At 42.3% G+C, this 20508-nt stretch overlaps 1 protein-coding gene across 1 annotated transcript in view; it reads left to right on the top strand.

Moving 5' to 3' along the window:
* Positions 1 to 20508, top strand: part of cacna1ab (calcium channel, voltage-dependent, P/Q type, alpha 1A subunit, b) — a 147810-nt gene that overhangs the window by 91772 nt on the left and 35530 nt on the right. Inside the window, exons 34-38 of the mRNA XM_036564312.1 lie at positions 409 to 474; positions 1259 to 1356; positions 2436 to 2586; positions 3841 to 3968; positions 10687 to 10783. Coding sequence (XP_036420205.1) covers positions 409 to 474; positions 1259 to 1356; positions 2436 to 2586; positions 3841 to 3968; positions 10687 to 10783 — 540 coding nt within the window. The remainder of the gene's footprint in view (positions 1 to 408; positions 475 to 1258; positions 1357 to 2435; positions 2587 to 3840; positions 3969 to 10686; positions 10784 to 20508) is intronic.

Raw genomic sequence — 20508 nt, forward strand, 5'->3', positions numbered from 1 at the left:
GCTGAGGTTGGTGTGTAAATGGTTGTGTCCTCATGAAGAGAAATATACAAAGCCACACACACACACTCTCACACACAGAACAGCTTCAGTCCCCACAACATATTTTGTCCCCATGAGGTAGGTGTGTAAACAGGACAGTGTCTCCATTAAGAAAAGAATACAGACACACCAGGATTTCAGTCCCCGCAGCATATTTTGTCTCCACAAGGTACAGGAGAAGAACACAAACACTGTACACACACTCTCCCGCACATATATACACAGAAGAATGTTTGTCCTCACAACATCTTTTGTCCTCATGAGGTAGATATGGAAACAGGATCGTGTCCCCGTTAAGAGACGAGCAGAAAACCATACACAGTCTCTCGGTGCAGCCAGTGTGTGTAAAGTGTGTTTCTTTCTCTGCAGGCTCTGCCATATGTCTGCCTGCTGATCGCCATTCTCTTCTTCATCTACGCCATCATCGGCATGCAGGTAACACACACACATATACACACACACTAGGGGTTGCATACTTTAGATTTTTTTAATTTGACAGTTATGTGATGAAAGTTGAGTCGACGTCCACTAATCATCACACGCATCATTGATGACGTCATGAATAAAACCACAATAGAAGGAAATGCTTTGCAACAAGCGACTTTAAAAATCCAACTTTAAACGTCTGTGACGAAGTGGAACTCCACAGGTCAGTTGAACGCGACATCCCCTTTCCAACGAGCCCTGTGTCGCTCTGCTAGCCTTCAGAGAACCAGAGATATGGACCCCAGAATCTCACAAATTTGTATCTGACTTAGGCGCACCCTCGGCGGCCTTGCCGAGACACTTGCCTGCAGCGAAGGTCCGGAGAGCAAGAGAAATTTAGAGCACCATAACTATGAAAATAAGAGTAACCAACTTCAAACTTTACAGGATGTTCGAGCGATATGCCCCCTCTCCAACCACACACGACCTTTTATTGTTTTAGGAATTTTAGAATAAAGCCAAACTCCACAGGTCAGTAGAACGTTAGTGCCAAAAGTACGTAATCAGCGGCTAGTCAACGTCAAGTGTCAACGCCGAGCAGTAAAGTCGACTTGTCTGTGCAGCCCCTAATACACACACTTATACACACACATACACACACATTTACATGCACACAGTAGGAGTTAATCTCTGTGTAATTCACGGCTGAGTTCTTTGTGTAATGTGTGTGTGTGTGTGTGTGTGTGTGTGTGTGTGTGTGTGTGTGTGTTTGTGTGTGTGTGTGTGTGAGTAGCTCTTTGGGAACCTGGCGTTAGATGAGGAGGAAGATAGCGCCATTAATGAACACAACAACTTCAGAACATTCATCATGGCGCTGATGCTGCTGTTCAGGTACAACCTCCAATTCTCCATCTCTCTCTTTATCTCCAGGATTATGATCATCAGTGAAAACTAGCAGTGTGGCCGTAGTCATAAACTGTAATAAAAATAAAAAAATTAAACCAAATAAAAAATGAAACTATTGTTGTACTGCAACAAGAAAGAAAAATGAAAACTATGGAGTAAAAGTCCTTTTTGTCATCACTCATCAGAATGAAAAACAATTTGGAATTACGCCCTGGTTTCTGACAAATTATTCACCATAATACTACAAAAAAGTAAGCTAGTACTGAAGTTGAAAACCCAAATAAAGAACAAAATAAGAATAAAAATGAAAATTTAAAGGGGACCTATTATGCTCATTTTCAATGTTCATAATTTTTTTTTTGGGGGTCTATAATAGATTGAAACGCTCGGTTAGAGCTCCTGTGCCAACTCCCGATGAGCCCAGTGTGCTCTGATTGGTCAGCTCGCCCACTCTGTTCTGATCGGTCAGCCTCCAGAGTGTTTTCCCCCTCCAGGTTCCGCCCCTGTACTGCAGTCTGCAGACAGACCCTTCTCTCCTGAGCAGCCGTAACTCCACTGTGGCTGTTTCTCCAGCTGCGTCGGTTCTGCCGGATCAGTTTGATCCAGAGTGGATCCTGAAAGTCCGGTCAGCGTCTCTCCACACTCTACAACACTGAACACACTCTTCCTCCTCCAGTAGCCGCTGGACACTGTGTGAGGGGGCGGAGCTCGCCCGGTAGGCAGGCAGTAAGGACTGTGTTATGAGATTGAGTCATCCTGTAACAAAGGAAAAGGACTGGAATTCCAACGAGGCTTTTCAGGCATCTGAGAAAAGTGGGTTCTGTGGGAGAGAGTTTCTCCCTCTGGAGGGAACGCTGAGCTTTGGGACTCTGCAGAACGTTTACATGCAGAAAAAGATAAAACACACTAAAAGAAAGAGAAAAAACAGAAAAGCATAATAGGCCCCTTTAAAACCATATTAAACACTGTTTTCCTGTCTCTAGAATACATCATTGGAGGCTACGTAAATTTCAACTTGAATGTGGATATGTTTGTGTGTGTGTGTGTGTGTGTGTGTGTGGCAGGAGTGCTACAGGTGAAGCGTGGCATGAAATAATGTTGGCATGTTTGGGCGGGAAGCCGTGTGACCCCGCCTCTGGAAATGAAGCGAAGGAATGTGGGAGTAACGTCGCTTATGCTTACTTTGTCTCCTTCATCTTCCTCTGCTCGTTCCTGGTGAGGGAAACTCTTCTTCACTTCCTTTCTTCCTCAGAACAAAGACAATGTATTTAATGCTTTACCGTATCACTTTCTTTGTTTTTTTGTAAATATATGCTTATTTTGAAACTGATGCCTGCAATATGTTCCAAAAAGTTGAGACAGGAGCTGTTTAACACTAGGAACACTAGGAGTCCTTTATGAGTGAGGACGGGTCGATGCTCACTACTTTGCTAAAAATGCATGTAACAGAATAACATTCCTTATTTGAGGATTTGAGCTATTAGATCATCCACAGTCAGTAATATCATCACTGGATGACTCTCAACCCCTCAGACATCACTTTATTAAAAAACTTGTTTCATGATTTGATGGAGATCATGACATGGCTTAAGCTACATTCACATTAACAGGTTGGAGTGGCGCAAATCCGATTCAGATCTGATGTTTTCAGAGCTGTGTGGACACACAAATCTAATCTTTTCAAATCCGACCTGAGCCACTTTAATATGTGGTCCTAGATCAGATACGTAATCGATTCATGGTCATGTGACCTTAATGTGATCGGAATTCATGTGCTTTTTTCCACTGTGCGTGCTCCATCATTCAGCGTTACCATGGCAGCAGCGCCGACCAGAAGTTAAAGCCTGTAAATGGTGGAAAAGCAGCTCATCTCACCTTTTTCTCCTTCGTCTCGCTCTAATAATGAAGCTGAGAGCTGATCAGAGTTAATGATCTTCTCAGCGAAGCTCGTTCTGCTCGTTAGTTTGTGCTGATGATGAACGTGATTCATTCACGTGACGTTACTGAGTAGGATGAGCTCATGAGGGTCATTTCAGGACGCCGGTTCGTTCACATAATGACAGATTTGAATCACTTACTTAAACGAGTGTGAACCCTCGTGTCAGAGAGATCGGATTTGAGCAGAAAATCAGATTTGAGCAACAAGGTTTGTAGTGTGAACGTAGCCTTAGAAATACTTTCCCAGTTCGTTGTCAATAGACACTGCTCGACACTGCATCCACAAAGGTTAACACTCTACTGTGCACAGCGAAAACACCGCCGAGTTCTCTGAGCTACGTGTGTTGTGGTCTGACGAGTCAATCTTCCAGATTGTTTATGGTAATAATGAAGGATATTTTAGTCAAGTCGTCTTTACTGTCATTCCTCAATATAATATTATAATACAGTGAGTGCATATTTACAAATAAAATGGAGTACAGTTAAATATTGTGCGTTTGTACTGTTTTCACTGTGTGTGTTTTTGTGTAGATGCTGAATCTGTTTGTTGCTGTTATCATGGATAATTTTGAGTACCTGACTCGGGACTCCTCCATTTTGGGTCCCCATCATCTGGACGAGTATGTGAGGATTTGGGCAGAGTATGACCCGGCGGCCTGGTGAGCACACACACACATACACACACACACACACACACACACACACACACATGCAGATACATATGTATATAGACACACAACTTTGTATCTGAACACAAAACCTGGATACCCACACAGACAAACACAAAAAAACTATGAACATGCTCACAATTTTGGTAAACACATGATGTAAAATATATTATCACACATTTAAAGCAAATTTTCCTCCTTATCCCAAATGTAGTCAGTCACCCAGGATACGTTTGGTATCTGAGGATTTGTGCTGCTACTGTGTTCAGCTAAGTTAATGTACTTTAGTCCATGTTTATAGATAACAGTGAGTCATACAGTGTCAGAAACCACAGAATCAAGTCTGTTAGAGATACTGAACAGCACACGGTTAATGATTGTAATAATTGGGTATAAGCTTCCACGACTTTTTAGTTACATTAGCTCCTGTGCTAAAATTAAGAAGCAAACTTCAGACACCAAACCTGTCCTGAGTGATCGACTACATTTGGAGTAAAGGTGGGGAAATGGTGTACCCTCAAATGACGTATCACTAACATCCTGAAAGCTTTCACTCCTGCAGTATCTACTTCAGCTATACTAGCTGCGTTTAGAAAGTTAGGCGCAGCTTTCCTAAAGCAAAGGGCTTTAGCATTTGGTGGCAGTCAGCTTTTTTTTGGCAAACAGCCTCTCGCTGACCCCTTCTGTAGAGACATTTCAAGCCCCACAGTGTCCTTCTCCCTGATAACACACATCTGGATGTACCTGCAGCCTGCGCTTGTTGTGCAGGTACTTCGTTTCCCAGTGCCATGCCAGATCAACAAACTCATGCTGACCTCTCCTCCTCCATTCAATCTGGGATATTTATCTATCTGTTTATTTATTAATTCATTTTATTTATAGATAGGGATGGGGCACATTAAATAGTTAAAGGTGCCATAGAATGCATTTATTTTGTCTTTTAAATTTTCTCTGATGTCTACATAGAAGGTATGTGTGAAAAATGCCCAGATTTTTGCCCATTTACAGCCCTATGATTCGGCCCTAGAATGAAACGAGCCATGTTCCCTTTTTGCTATTGATCTCGACAACAACAGAAAGTAAATTAAAGCTGTTAACTCACTACAAAGCTTTCAGTTTAAGATGATCTGCTTCAACCATCAGAAAATGATAAAGTCTCTCAGCAGGGCTGCTTACAGGCTGCTGTTGGGGTTGTGATGCTGATGGTGGAGCTGCGTCTCCGTCTCTTCAGGGTCAAACGCTGAGCGAAGCTGCTCGATGTTGTCTGAGCTTTGAGAAACTGTCCGGAGTGAAATGTGCAGAGAAACTAACAGCTCTGAGTTCAAGCTGTCCGGGATCCTGTTGAAGGTGTGGGAGCTGAAGTTGCCTTCCTACGCAAATTTTCCATTCCACCTTAAATGGTGCCGCAGATACATTCTGGCACCTGTATAAGCTGTAACATCTAAGGTGGACTGGCACAATCAATTAAGAAGCTGGTGAATAGGAAGCCATTCAGCCTGGATTAAAAGTGAACATCAGCCACTGACAGTTCGGTTCTTGTGAAGGGAATGAAAAGTGCTGACATCCCTTCACAGCCTGGAACATTACAGTTCTGCACATAGTCCACCTTTTTTATAGCTGTTGCTCTGTTGTTGTCATTTTGTTCCTCAGGATACCTCGTGGGCTAGAACGTGGGCTGGTGTAGGCATAAAATTGGGGACGCAAATATTAATGAGCCAAGACTGATACATAACAGTTTAGGATTTTTGCAATTGGCCCGTTTTACTGTCCTCTTTTGCAAATGCGAGATTTGTCTTTGAAGAAGGCGACAGCAGTGTTTGGGGTTCACTGTGTGTCAGTTCCACAGACTGAACTCCTTATTCAACTATGCCAGTGTAAATACAGTTTTCTATTCTATGGCACCTTTAACCCAATGACAGATTTACAGTGCAGTGCAGTGTAGTCAGCTAGAGGCCTGATGTGATCCATAAACAATTCAAATAAACAAAACATTTGCCTAGGGTTAGGGTTTATCAGTGGTGAGCAGAAGCAAAGCAAGGAGAGCTGCTGTCCAGTTCTATTGAAGGAGAATTCAACAATTCAGTTTTATTTGTGTAAGCAGCTTTCCAGAACAGGCAGAAGAAAGTCCCTAAAAGAAAGGTTAGAAAGATATTACAATATTACTCTTATTTTGCTGTAATATTGAATGTATTTTTATAGGTACATGATTAATTATATAGGTAAATAATGAATTACATGCACACAAATTACATTTTTTATTGATACAGGTAGGTTTGTTTTAGACTCAGGAAGTCAAAAACTTTGCAAATTTAAAAAGACAAATTCAAACCATGATAAAATGTATCCTCTTGTACTCACAAACACTAATATAGTATGAACTGAAAGTTTAGAATCTGCACTTTCCACACTATTTCCCCACTCACTTCAGTGAGCTGATAAAATATAATATAAACTTACAGCATATTTCTCTTATCAAAGACTTCTGAAGGTTACATAAGCAGATTAAACAAGAGTGAGACAGAGAAACAAACAGATGCACCCTTTAAAAAAAACAGCTGAACGTTGAGGGCATAAAGAAAACCCTGTGCATGGCAAATTTCAGACCTGACAATGACTTAATTCTGCGGTTGTTGGGCTCAGGTGTGCATGGCTCCACAGGCTATAGCTCTGGCTTCAGTCCTGTCCCCCTACTGCATACACACCTCCACAAAATACACCTCCTGTATTTTGACTGGTTAACTCGCCTCCAGACGTTGCTGTATGCAGTTCTTTAAATTAAGTCATTGGCCTTGCCGAGTTGAGAGGTGTTTTCTTGTGCACGGTGAATACTGCTCCAGTGCCTGCGGTCTCTCTCTCTCTCTACCGCACTGAAGATCATCTGAAGGACAGTTGGTCCAGTTTTTCAAAGTTTAAACCCACCTGTAGTTGCTGCTGGAGTGTGCTGTGGGCTGGGAGTGAGGGAGTTTTGGTTGCAGGGAGATTCCTCGAATTTCACCACAGTCTCAACTGGACGTTTGTCACATTGTTATTTTTATAGTAGTTTGATTCTTTTATGTCCTAAATTTAGTTTAACACTTACAGGTCATTGATGTCTTATGCATCAAAGGACACCATATATAAAATAATAAATATCCCAGGAACATTACATTGTAGAGACTTACTTTTTTACTTTTATGGGTAGTTTTGCACTGTCGACAAGTCAGAAATGCAGCATCGGACTGGCTGACAAGTCAGACAAGTCAGGAACATAGCCTCTGATTGGTCCAGAAGTCAGGAACACAGTCTCTGATTATTTGACAAGTCAGGAACACGGCCTCTGATTGGTTAAGACGGCAGGAACACAGTGTCTGATTGGTTGACAAGTCAGGATCACAGCTTCTGATTGGTCAAGAAGTCAGGAACACCACCTCGAATTTGTTGACAGTTTACAAACACAGCCTCGAATTGGTCGACAAGTCAGGATCATAGAGTCCAATTGGTTGAGAAGTCAGGAACTCAGCTTCTAATTGGTCGACAAGTCAGGAACTCAGCCTCTGATTGGCCGACAAGTGAGGAACACAGCCTCTAATCGGTTGACTAGTCAGGAGCACAGGCTCAGATTGGTCGACAAGTCAGGAACACAGCCTCCGATTGGTCGACAAGTCAGGAACACAGCCTCTGATTGGTTTACAAGTCAAGAACAGGGCCTGGAATTGGTCAACAAGTCAGGAACACAGCCTGGATTGTTCGTCAAATCAGGAACACAGTCTATGTTTGGTCAACAAGTCAGGAACATAGCATCTGATTGGTCAACAAGTCAAAGACAGAGCCTCGGACTGGTCAACAAGTCAGAAACAGAGCCTCTGACTGGTTGTCAAGTCAGGAACCCAGCCTCCGATTGGTCGACAAGTCAGGAACACAGCCTCCGTTTGGTTGACAAGTCAGGAGCACAGGCTCAGATTGGTTGACAAGTCACAAACACAGCCTCTGATTGGCTGACAAGTCAGGAACGCAGCCTCTGATTGGTCGACAAGTCAGGACCACAGCATGTGATTGGTCAGCAAGTCAAGAACAGGGCCTCTGATTTGTCAACAAGTCAGGAATACAGCTTCCGATTGGTCAACAAGTCAGGAGCACAACCTCTGATTGGCCGACAAGTCAGAAACCCAGCCTCCGATTGGTTGTCAAGTCAGGAACACAGCTTCTGATTGGTCGACAAGTCAGGAACACAGCCTCCGATCGGTCGACAAGTCAGGAACACAGCCTGTGATTGGTCGACAAGTGAGGAACACAGCCTCTAATTGGTTGGCAAATCAAGAACACAGCCTCTGATTGGTCAACAAGTCAGGAACACAGCCTCTGATTGTTTGACAAGTCAAGAACAGGGCCTGGAATTGGTCAACAAGTCAGGATCACAGTCTCTGTTTGGTCAACAAGTCAGGAACATAGCATCTTATTGGTCGACAAGTCAAAGACAGAGCCTCAGACTGGTCAACAAGTCAGAAACAGAGCCTCTGACTGGTTGACAAAGCAGGAACACAGCCTCGGATTGGTCGACAAGTCAAGAACACAGCCTCCGTTTGGTTGACAAGTCAGGAGCACAGCCTCCGATTGGTTGACAAGTCAGGAACACAGCTTCAGATTGGCTGTCAAGTCAGGAACGCAGCCTCTGATTGGTCGATAAGTCAGGAACACAGCATCTGATTGGTCAGCAAGTCAAGAACAGGGCCTCTGATTGGTCAACACGTCAGAAACACAGCCTCTAATTGGTTGACAAGTCAGGAACACAGTCTCTGATTAGTCGACAAGTCAGGAACACAGCCTCCGATTGGTTAAGATGGCAAGGACACAGTGTCTGATTGGTTGACACGTCAGGATCACAGCTTCTGATTGGTTGAGAAGTCAGGAACACAGCCTCGGATTGGTAGACAGTTTACAAACACAGCCTCGAATTGGTCGACAAGTCAGGATCATAGCGTCCAATTGGTTGACAAGTCAGGAACTCAGCCTCTGATTGGTCGACAAGTCAGGAACACAGTCTCTTATTGGTAGACAGACACAGTTTAATGCTGGATTACAAAGGAAGATGACTAAACCCCAGCCCTTATTGGAAGGCCCTTCCAGGAAAAAGTAAAAGTCTCTAGCATGCAGTGTTTCCGAGATTTATTCTTTTATGTACGACATCATTTTATGTCATATACAACATCATCGACCTGTAAGGTTTAATGGGCAAGCAACAGAACATGTTCTGATTGGTCGAAAGTGATGAAATTTTGTCTAAATCCGTAGTCCAAAAATCAGGTTGACCAAAAGGCTAGATCTAATAATCTATGATAGCAATACGGTTTGTCTGACCTCTGCAGATTTGTGCTCGGGCGCAGAGAACGTATGAACCGAAGGAAATGTTAAATTTTGGTTGTATACATTAAAAGAGTCCAGTAATGGGAGTATTACCAAAATACCAAAATTTGAAAGGCCTGATTCAATATAAAGAGGGGTAGAGTTTCTCCCATGAACAGACAATAGTCAAACCAACAGGTCCTGATAATGAAGATAGAGGCCAATATTACCCATTTGCATGGGAGTCGATGCAAAAAAAAGTTTTGCTTCTGCAATCACAAAGAATTCATCCATGGTGGATAAACAGCTACATACAGAATTTTTTATTTACTTGTTTTCTGCTGAATATTTTGTGTGATTATTGCATGATTGCAGTTAAATGAAATTCAATAAGTTACACTAATTATTTAGTCATATTTGCTTGCATTCCAAACTCCTTGTGGCGAAAGCTTTTGTTCACAGTTCGCAAAGCTGTCTTTAGGCCAATTGGTAGTTCAAGGCTGTGATCACTTGAACGTTAACATATTAACCCTCTGGGATCCACAAGCTCACCACGATGTGTCTATATATGTTTCTCTATCTTTGTGATAATACAGCACAGAAACATGGTTCAGACACTTCCTGAATCTGTAGAGTCGCCCTTTCCATTGCATCTTATCTCGAGATCATACGAGACTCACATCCGGAGTTATGAGCCTATGAAGAGGGGCTGAGATACACGTCATCTGCCTCTCACCGTGTGGAACTGGTGGATTCGTGTGTCCGTCTACATTCTGTGTGAAACTGACCAACGGACACTCAGGAAATCACTAAGCACTGACCATCACGCCGGAAACCCTTCATTCTTCATTCAGTCCACATCGGAGACTCATGTGAAACGGCGTGCAGAGAGTTTACAGCTGCTGAAGCTGCTGCAGCGGGTTTTGGAAAGTAGTGATGAAGATAACGGAGCATTTAGATATGAAACATATGAGGATCATGTTATATGAAGAGCCTTTAGAGGAGAGTTTAAGAAGATATACAGAAATCAAGACCCCAGAGGGTTAAAAATGTTCCGAATTGGTTTTGAACTTGTATGCGATCTGAAGCAGAATGTGTCTATAAGCTCCCTCTCCAGCGTCCACTCCGCAGCGAGCACAGGTGCAGGGTGGAAAATGACTCAAACTGTCCTTCGAATAATCTAGATGGTTTGACTGGGTGGAGACAGGGGAGCAGCTATGAGAGCATCACTGGGGTTTGGTTTGGTGTGTGAATTCTCAATGGATGTGTGTGCTTTTTCTATTCTTGTTCTTTTTATTTTCTCTCCTTTTCCCTCTCTCTCTCTCTCTCTCTCACTCTTTCTCTCTCTCTGTACCCCCTTCCCTCTAACCTCCCTGTGTTTTTCTTGCAGCGGGCGCATTCATTATAAGGATATGTACAGTTTATTGCGGGTTATCGACCCCCCACTGGGCTTAGGCAAGAAATGTCCTCATAGGGTGGCCTGCAAGGTTTGGACCCTCTAAACCAAAAAACCTCAGCACCTGCTCGCAGTGGAGACTGGAATGAATGTCGCTTTTCTTTTTTCCTTTTTCTTTATCTTCTCAGTTTGTTTTACTTCTTCTCCACGGTTTTTCCGTTTCTCTTTCGATTCATTTTTAAAAACTTTTTTTGTTTTGTTTTGTTTTTTTGTTTTCCCACACCATCTCTACATATATGCATTCTGATATGAAAACGAGAATGTGCGGGACAATGCAGAAACCGCAAGGGAAAGCATGACGTGCACTTGCCACAGAACTCTCGGTTTGCTCCGACTCACAAAACACACAGACACCAAAGCCAGATGATTCACAAGCAAACCAAGCAAATGAGAACTTGTTTTAAAAAAGCTAAATTAAAGCAGTCATCTCTGTGGTATGTTTTCTGCTTGCTGTGAGACGATGCCTGGGCAGCCTGGGGAATAAACGCAGCGTGCATTGTTCTGGTTTGGGCCAGCAGGAAGGGAGGGTGGGGGACAGAAACTGCATTGACGTGACTGCCATCCTACATCAGAATCAGAGCAGCGGGGCTTTTCCTGCCTGTCCGAAGCCTCGCTGCTTGTTCTATGCGACCGCTCACTGATCTCATAGAATGCTTTTCTTTTTTTATTGTGTTTCTTAAAAAGTAGGACTACAACATAGCGATGCACCAAATGGAAATTCTTGGCCGAAACTGCAAACGAAATCGAAATTTAGGATACACATGGTGGAAACATTGAACCAGTTTCGGTCTTTTTGTTCGCCATTTTGCTCTCAAATTCAAAAACTAAAAGATAAACTTAAATAACTTATTTATTTGGGATAATAAGTCAATTTTCATTACTATTGAGAGTCATTTAAAGTTTTTTTTTCTTATGTTGTGGTTCAGTAAAACAGTGCCATATCGCCCCCTACACTTCCTGTAGTGTATTACAGTCTGTCAGAGTGACTGTGTGGATCATATGAACATTATAGAGCTCTTTAAATGAAACAGTAGAAGCCATATCGCCCCCTACACTTCCTGTAGTGTATTACAGTCTGTCAGAGTGACTGTGTGGATCATATGAACATTATAGAGCTTTTAAAATGAAACAGTAGAAGCCATATCGCCCCCTACACTTCCTGTAGTGTATTACAGTCTGTCAGAGTGACTGTGTGGATCATATGAACATTATAGAGGCTTTTTAAATGAAACAGTAGAAGCCATATCGCCCCCTACACTTCCTGTAGTGTATTACAGTCTGTCAGAGTGACTGTGTGGATCATATGAACATTATAGAGGCTTTTTAAATGAAACAGTAGAAGCCATATCGCCCCCTACACTTCCTGTAGTGTATTACCATCTGTAGTGTATTACAATAGAGCATTTTAGAGCGTTTTTTTCAAAAATAATTTCCTGATTCATAAGCAGTGTTTTTCCGTCAGAACGTTCAGTAATTTTATTCTTTCTTTTATCTGGAAATATTATTTTTGGCCAATAATTTCCAGCAGCCAAGCTTTCGGTGCATCCCTACTACAAATCCCAGCACCCCCTCCCCCCCAGTTAACCTAACCCACAGACCCAGCCAATACGGAGCATTCACCAATCTCTCCGACCCCTCCCCCACCCACCTCCCCCACTCCCCTACCTCTGATCAAAGCAATAACCTCTGTGTCTTTTCTTTCTTTCTTTTTCCTTTGTTTTTCTTTTTGTTTATTTTCTGTCCACACTCCCCCTGGTCTGACCCATCTGTGTCCTGCCCCATCTCCGTTTTTGCGTTTGTGTTTGTTTGTTGTTTTATTGTTTGTTTGTGGGGGTCTGCAGCGGCAGGATCAGTTTCAGTGATATGTATGAGATGCTGCGGCTCATGTGCCCGCCGCTGGGCCTGGGGAAGCGCTGCCCGGCGCGGGTGGCATACAAGGTTAGAGGGCAGCTGGGCATCCGGGCATCTCTCCGCTCATGCCCGTCAGAGCTGCCCGTTTCTCTCTGTTAGTGTTGGTGTTGGTGAGCTCCTGTATTTTGTGAAAGTTGGTGAAAGTGAAGTGTTAGCCAGCCCACCTACACTCATACACGTACACATCCACTGGAGAGCGAGAAGAGAGGGAGTCTTGTCAGTCCTTCTGCACCGTACGCACTTCCACACGCACTTCAGCACACATACAGCAGCACACAGTCGGCTCCTCAGACCCTTAGAAGTCTAGAGTTATGGTGGTTCTGCTACACAGTTGAACTACGGTTACAAATTTACACATTTACATTTAGTTTGGATGGATTTGAATCGGCATTTCTGTTTGTTTCACTTTGGAAAAATAATAAAACACATAGACTGTGGCCAAAATGTAAAACTGTCAGTGTCCAAAAAATGACTTTTATTTTTCTACGTCTTTTGAACACAGGAGCTGTTGCATTGTGTGGAAATTTCATCCTGAATGGACCAATAGAAATGCTCCAAATTTACTAGCCACTCGTTTAAATCTGCTGTTGCCGCTGGTAACAGTAAAATCATTTTATGAAGTTTAGCTTGTAGAAATGGAGCTTGTGCTGCTGTGTTTCCTACCACTGTATAAAATATGCTTTCTTCATTAAGCTTTACGTGAGCTCAGAGCAGAATTAGCTTATTATTGATTATTGATTAACCAGTAATGACTGATGTGTGACCTTTGTTCCTGTCCATGTATTTGCTTGTTTGAAAAGATTGTTTGTGACAAACCATAGAATTTTCAGTTTCTTAGATTTGTTAGAGATTTTTACTAAAAACAGCAGAAACAGACACATTTCTGCATTTTACATTTTTGGCATCAGAAAATTGGAGCTGTTCTTATTCCATTGGCCGTCAGTCTAGTACCGAAAGTTCTAGTTTCATTGTCTTTAGTTCTTGCTTAATATCAGTACCAACAAGACTTATTTTTTAAAGTTACTACTTTGGAGATTTTTTTTTTTTTGAACAGTGACAGTTTTTTTTCTTCGGCAAAACACAGTAGACACGATAATAACTTCCCATCAAATTCAAATCATAATAAAATATCTCCTCTTCTGTTTATGAACACTAATGTGGTCTGGATTGAAAGTTTAGAATCTGCTCTTTCCACACAGTTTCTCCACCTGATTCAGTGAACTATGAGTCACGTAAAATTACAGCATGGTTTCATTACCTCCCGACTTCTAAGGGTTCGCTGCGAGTTTCAGACCTGTAGGAATAATCGTAGAACAGAACACTGCCGAAATCTTCCGGATGAAGGAACGCCGTCACGTGTGTGCGTGTACAGAAGGACTGGGAAGGGCGGTGTATGTTTTGTGCTCTACGTCTCTCCCTCCTGTGGATGGTCAGCCAGCGTCCAGGCACATACGGAGCTTTGGACACACTGAAACTATCGATCTTCCATCCGAAACCTTCTCGCTGTGTCTTCTTTAGCAAAGAGGGATTACATGCAGATTTTCAGCTCTTCAGAAATCAGATCAGATGACGTTTCGGAGCCACGTTTCTGTCCACTGTTCTTCCACCGCAGCTAATTAATCAGCTTTTTCATCTGTTTGATTCTGTCAATGCAGTTGTATCTCGTTTCCGTTCCCCTCTCTCTCACTCTTTCTTTCCTATTCTCTCTCTGTCTCTCTCTCTTGTTCCACTCCTTCTTATTTGTGCAATTACACAGACTACATGGCCACACCCTTCTCAGCCCCTACCCCTTTCCCATGTGTAGCCCCTCCCCTTTCCACTTCTCCACTTAATAAGTTCATTCCTCTCTCTCTCTCTCTCTCTCTCTCTCTCTCTCTCTCTCTCTCTCTCTCTCTCCACTTCTCTCATATGTTTCTCGATCTCTTTCGTTTTCCGTCTGGCTGATTCCACAGCGACTCGCTCAGCACCTGGCAGGTCACGTTATTAAATTCCATAAACAAATTCCAGGAGAAACGTCTGTTTAATCCATGCAATCATGCAAAAGTTAGACTCAGTTTCAAATGAGAGATTCAATTTTAAAGAATTTTCGCTCTGACACATCCCCATATTTAATATTTCAGCTCAGTTCAGTCTTCCTGTAAGGCGTTAAATTCAATATTTGAGATCCTGATGAGGTAAAATTCACAAAGTAGTGGAATTTTTGACTCTGGAAAACCAGAACTGTTCTTTTCCCATTGAGTAGCAGTCCAGTACTGAAAGCTCCAGTTATATAGTTTTTGCTTTCTGCTCAGGATCGGTACCAACAGGGCCTAATGGTACTCGAGAGTGTTCTCCTCTGTGTTTTGTAACATCTGCAGCTGAAGATAACGACAACTTAGCGAATTCTTCACCCTTCCAGGTGAAGATAAAGTCACCAAGCACTCTTTTCTCATAAATAAGAGCACCAGAAAGTGAACTAGAACAGTGCGCTGGTTTGTGGATTAATCTCTTTTAGAATTATTACTTTGTGAAGAGCTAGGAAGCTAATGCTAATGTGTAAAGTCGTTCTGATCAGATTTCCACACTCGATAGAGGATATTAAAAGCCTTTTCGATTCTACCCGTGATTCTGTGTGAATGTAGAGATTTTCTTGTGAGCACAGAACAGTCCAGTATATCGTTTCATGTCAGTACTACCTAGTTTGGCCACCTAGCAAGCAAGCTAGCCTATTAGCCAAATTAGATGCTTTAGAGTGGCATAAAATGACCCAAAAGACAATGAAGTTGTTAATCATGGTTATTATAAGAACTCCAGCTGTCTCTCACGCTGGTAAAAATGACTGTTGTTTATCTTTGAGCATAGCTTAGAAAATAACTTGGTTGCATGAACTAAAGACGTTTTTACGTGGTTTTTGAATTTGCCAGCCTCTATGTGGGATGTTGTGGAATCTGTGAATGAGGAAAGGACTTTCTGCAAGGTATTTCATTCAGGAGACTTTTATACTGAAGCAAGTCCATCAGTAAAGATCAGACAAGCTTCTTCAGCTCTTAAGCCTCCTGCAGTGGAGACCGTAGGAACACGCTCCAAAAAACATACCGACAGGCCTAAAGTATGGAAGCAAGCAGTGATTTTTTAAAGTTTCAGAAATATTTTACAATTAAGAACATTTTAAATGTTAACTGCCAAAGCAGTTTGTTCCAGAATGTTCTGCTGCTGTTATAGTGCTGCACTCATTACCGTAAACTACACTGTCACTGGGATGGTACATCAGATTTTCGGTTAGGGAGCATAACTGAACCATAATCCACTGAAATGATATGTTCTAAGCTGTACTGACTCCACACACCCCGTCTCGTCTCCAGGCTTTTATTTTACTGTTCTGTTTAAAACATTCGGTTATGAAAAGGTACAAATACGAACTTTTCACCTGGAAACACTTATTTAAGGTTCACAATCAGACCCTAAAACCACTGTTGGAGCTTTGAGGGAACATTTACACTGTTTGTACCTTGATGAACAAAAAATGTAGAGAACCTTTATTACTAACAGTGTATTATATTCTTCATTCTCTGTGTCTTTAAACTCTCTACATTCCTAATTTACCTCAACTGGTTGAGCCGAGGACCTTGAGGAGCTTCTGTATGGAATTAGATGGATTTGGCCACAATAAAATCAACAGGAGCTTAACTAATTCACAAGCAACATGCCACCAGAAGCATGAACATAATAGCCTGGGATCCCACCATGTTTTTCAACCATTCTGCTTTACCATCCGCACCAACTCAGGATTTAAACATTAGCAGAAACAGTTTTATCAGATTTGAGAGAGATGAGCGGCTACTGCACAATACAAACTCACAGTGCTGTAAAAAGGGTTATTTCACAAAAGTACGAACAAAATCAGTTCGGAGTGTGTGTCACTACACATACATACACATCAAAAAGTGATTTCACTGCAGAATATTAAAGTAACTGTTGGCCAAATCGGCAGGGACGTCAACAAATCTGTATCATAATCAATGTATCAGTGATTTCAGCATTTACTGTAGTTTTAAATGCCAGATTAGCAATTCATCACTGTCTAAAAAACGAACGCATATCTTCATTTTTTTATACATTTCAGTTCAGCAGTTGTGTCAAAATGTCTTGATAAATGGACAAATAGAAATACTCAGAAATTACCTGAAAAAATTTGCATTACATTAAATAACATTAGAAGTAAAGAATGTTTTAGCCATTTTAGAGATACACTATGTAGCCAAAAGTATGTGGACATCTGACTATCACACCTATGTGATCTTGTTGGACATTCCATTCCAAAACCATTAAAATCATCCCTCCTCCACCAAACTGTACTGTTGGCTCTGCATTCCGGTATCCTGACATCCACCAAACCCAGATTCATCATCAGACTGACAGACAGAGAAGCTGATTCACTCCAGAGAACACGGTTCCACTGCTCCAGAGCCCAGTGGCGGCGCTTTACACCCCTCCAGCCGACGCTTGGCATTGCGCATAGTGATCTTAGGCTTGTGTGCAGCTGCTCAGACATGGAAACCCAATTCATGAAGAACCTGACACACAGTTCTTGTTGCTTCCAGAGGCAGTTTGGAGCTCTGTAGTGAGTGATACGACAGAGGATAGGCATTTTTTACACACTCTGAGTTTGTGTGGTTTCCCGCTTTGTGGCTGAGCTGTTGTTGCTCCATTTTACAATAATAGCACTTACAGTTGTCTGGGGCAGATCTAGCAGGCCAGAAATTGCACAAACTGACTTGTGGCAGAGGCAGCATCCTATAACAGAGCCACATTTTAAAGTCACTGAGCTCATCAGTATGACCCTCTACTGCAGTGTTTACCTATGTTGTACTGTTGGCAATGGGTGTGGCTGAAACACTTGACTTCTAATTAAGAGGGGTGTCCAGATACTTTTGGCCATATAATGTACTTTTGTACTTTTTTTGGACAGCGACGATATCTTACCTTAGGGTCAGATCGGTATCGGCCTGTGATCAGGTCAGGGAGGGGCAAAAATCTGGATCCCTAAAACAGATTACTGCCCCTTATTTCTTAAAAAAATACAGTTTTATGTTTATTTTTAAAAAGTCAGCACTGCTTCCAAACTTTCAGCCTGTAGATTATCATGTGTCCATTTACTGTGAGCTTTGTGGCTAAACTCTTGGGTTGTTTAGGACGTTTCTGCTTGGAGTTTTTACGCTACATGTCTGTAATCTGTTAGATTCAGTTGTGGTTCTGTCGGCCTTGTTGGCCTTCCTGCACATCACTCTCCCCCTTCCCCCTCACTCTCTCTTGTTTCTTTTATTTCTGTCAAGCAAATCATCCCTCTCTCGCTCTTTTCCTGACCATTCCTTCCATCCATCGCTAAGCATACGCCCACCCGTCGCCTGTTTCATTGTTTTTTTATCTGTGGAAACATCTCACGGCCTTCCAGTCTGGAGTGAACTAACCTGTGCTCCAACCCTACACCTGGCCGGTGTCTAACCCAGCCCCACGTCCTCTTCTCACTCTCTCTAACTCCGTAACTCCGCAGGGAATGCCACTCTAAACTGACATTAGTGACTGACCGCACCCGTCCTGCATTGAGAGATCAGAAAGAATCTGGAACAAAAAGCCTAAAACAATCAGCGAATGAGCTACAAGCCCAACCAGCAAAGAAAACACAACCAACCCCACCCCCCCTAAAAAAGAGTGATCAGTGCAATGAAAGAGAAAAAAATCGACAAAGTGATAAATGGTCCTCTCTGTGCGCGGCTGCTCGTGCTGTGGGGGGGTGGGGGGTGCATGCGTCGCATGCTGCATGCTGGGAGGGGGGGTTGGTGGTCAGGGGTCACTGCATGAGCCGTTGCATGCTAACTGTTTGGAGCTGCGGCTTATCTGCTTGTACCGGAATGGTCCGAAGGAGAACGTTGGAGAACACTCACACACCGGCTCTCACGCTCACTAACGCCCGCCATGTCGTGCTTTGTGAACCAATGGCCAACGCTCGTTGTCCAAAGGTAACATTAAATGAGTGAAAACGGGAGTCTGAAAAACAGCGGCCACCAGGTGGAGCTGTTCTTAGACGCCGTTTTGTTCATTTATCCGTTTAGCTGTTTGGAAATGATGCCTCCAGCAGGTAGGGGGAGCTCTGAGCCATCATCAGGGATTGAGCTGCAGTAGCAGATGAAAAATCAGGTGTTTAGGTCAGAAGGTTATTAAAGCGAAGACGGACGCGAGCCATATTTCCATCAGATCTGTGAGAGCTCCAAATGAACACTCTTACTCATACCTACACGGTAGCAGTTAAAAGTTTGGATTTCTTATTTTTACTTCTTTCCATTGGTTTAAATCTCTGAATACAACAAAGCTCAGTCCAAAGCCCCCCTTTGCTGGTAACAGTTTCTTTTACAGTCCCCTGAGTTCTAATTGACACTGGTGAGATACTAACTGGGTACTAGGTAATTATTTTGTGTAACAACACTGTAATGTTCAAGACAGTCTAACTAAATTGTCCTGAAATGTCAAACAGATTGTGGCAATTAAATAGGTAAATGCATGGTACAGTCTCTAAAGTACTGTGTCCCTATTTTGGGTGAAATGATGGTAAGTACCAAGACAGTCTAACTATATTACATAGGTTCTAGCTATTAAGCTGATAAAGGACATAATACAAATTCCGATGCAAACATGCAGTATACTAAATACAAACAAGCTCACACCAAGTTTCACTGTAATGTCACACATGTAAGCAGGAATTCAAGTAAAACCTTGAACTAGCAGGAAGTTATTATGGCATAATATAGTATGTAACCGTTACCTAGAAATGAAACATCTGGAACGCCCCACAACACCCCGGCGAAAAGTCTAGAATTTATTGTACTTTCCTGACTAGTTTGACGTCTCCTACAATGCGTCCCTTGATGTTAACAAATAGGATGACAGAGCGCTGTCTGGCGAACATCTGTAAACACTGCGAAAACAAAAAGGAATGCTGCTGCCGCAGATTTAAGGTAGAACAATCTCTGAGCTGTGGCGGCAGAACCCCTGATTTTCTGACACTTCCTCGGTGCCATAGAAGAATCACTTTTGGTTCCATAAAGAACTTCTCAATAGATGGTTATTTAAAAATTAAACTTTTTTGTAAATGAGATGTATAAAGATTTACAGTAACATTACGGTGAACTTTAGTGTATGCTGATACTTCCTCTATTGCACTCTTATAATAATAATCCAATTATTAGATGTTCTAGTATGTTCTAGGCCAGTGTTTTTCAACCCTGGCCCTGAAGATCTACCTTCCTGCAGAGTTAATCAACCTCTTACCAAGTCCTCGATTGGCTGGATCAGATGTACCAGAGTTAAGTAAGGGGCAGGGCAGCTTACTGGATCCAGGTTGGAACTAAACTCTATAGGAAAGTAGATCTCCCAAGGAGTGTTGGTGACCACGGTTCTAGGTACATAACCGCTGCTTTTCCCAAAATAGTTACACAGTAGCTCACACTTACCATGCTAATAAAAACCTGTTTGGCATTCCAGTGTTATTTAGTCTTGGAACTTATCATCATGATACCCAAAATAACACCCAGTTTTGTACCTAGAACTTAGTGTACTGTAAAAGCCAGTGTTATTCCGTTGCCTTGATCCAGCTTTGCACACTCATGAGGAACCACCTGGGATCCTTTCAGACTTGAAGAAGTCCACATATGCACATGCAGTGCTCCAATTAAATTTTTAAATAAAAAAAATGTTTTGGAAAGAAATCTAAACATTAGCATTAACCATTTCGAGCTTTTAGAAGAAAATGTGTTCAAGATTGTGAAAAACATTCAATCAGATGGTTCCAAACTTTTGACTGGTACCTACCTG

Source organism: Colossoma macropomum, unplaced genomic scaffold, assembly GCF_904425465.1.
Source record: "Colossoma macropomum unplaced genomic scaffold, Colossoma_macropomum, whole genome shotgun sequence".
Classification (NCBI taxonomy): domain Eukaryota; kingdom Metazoa; phylum Chordata; class Actinopteri; order Characiformes; family Serrasalmidae; genus Colossoma; species Colossoma macropomum.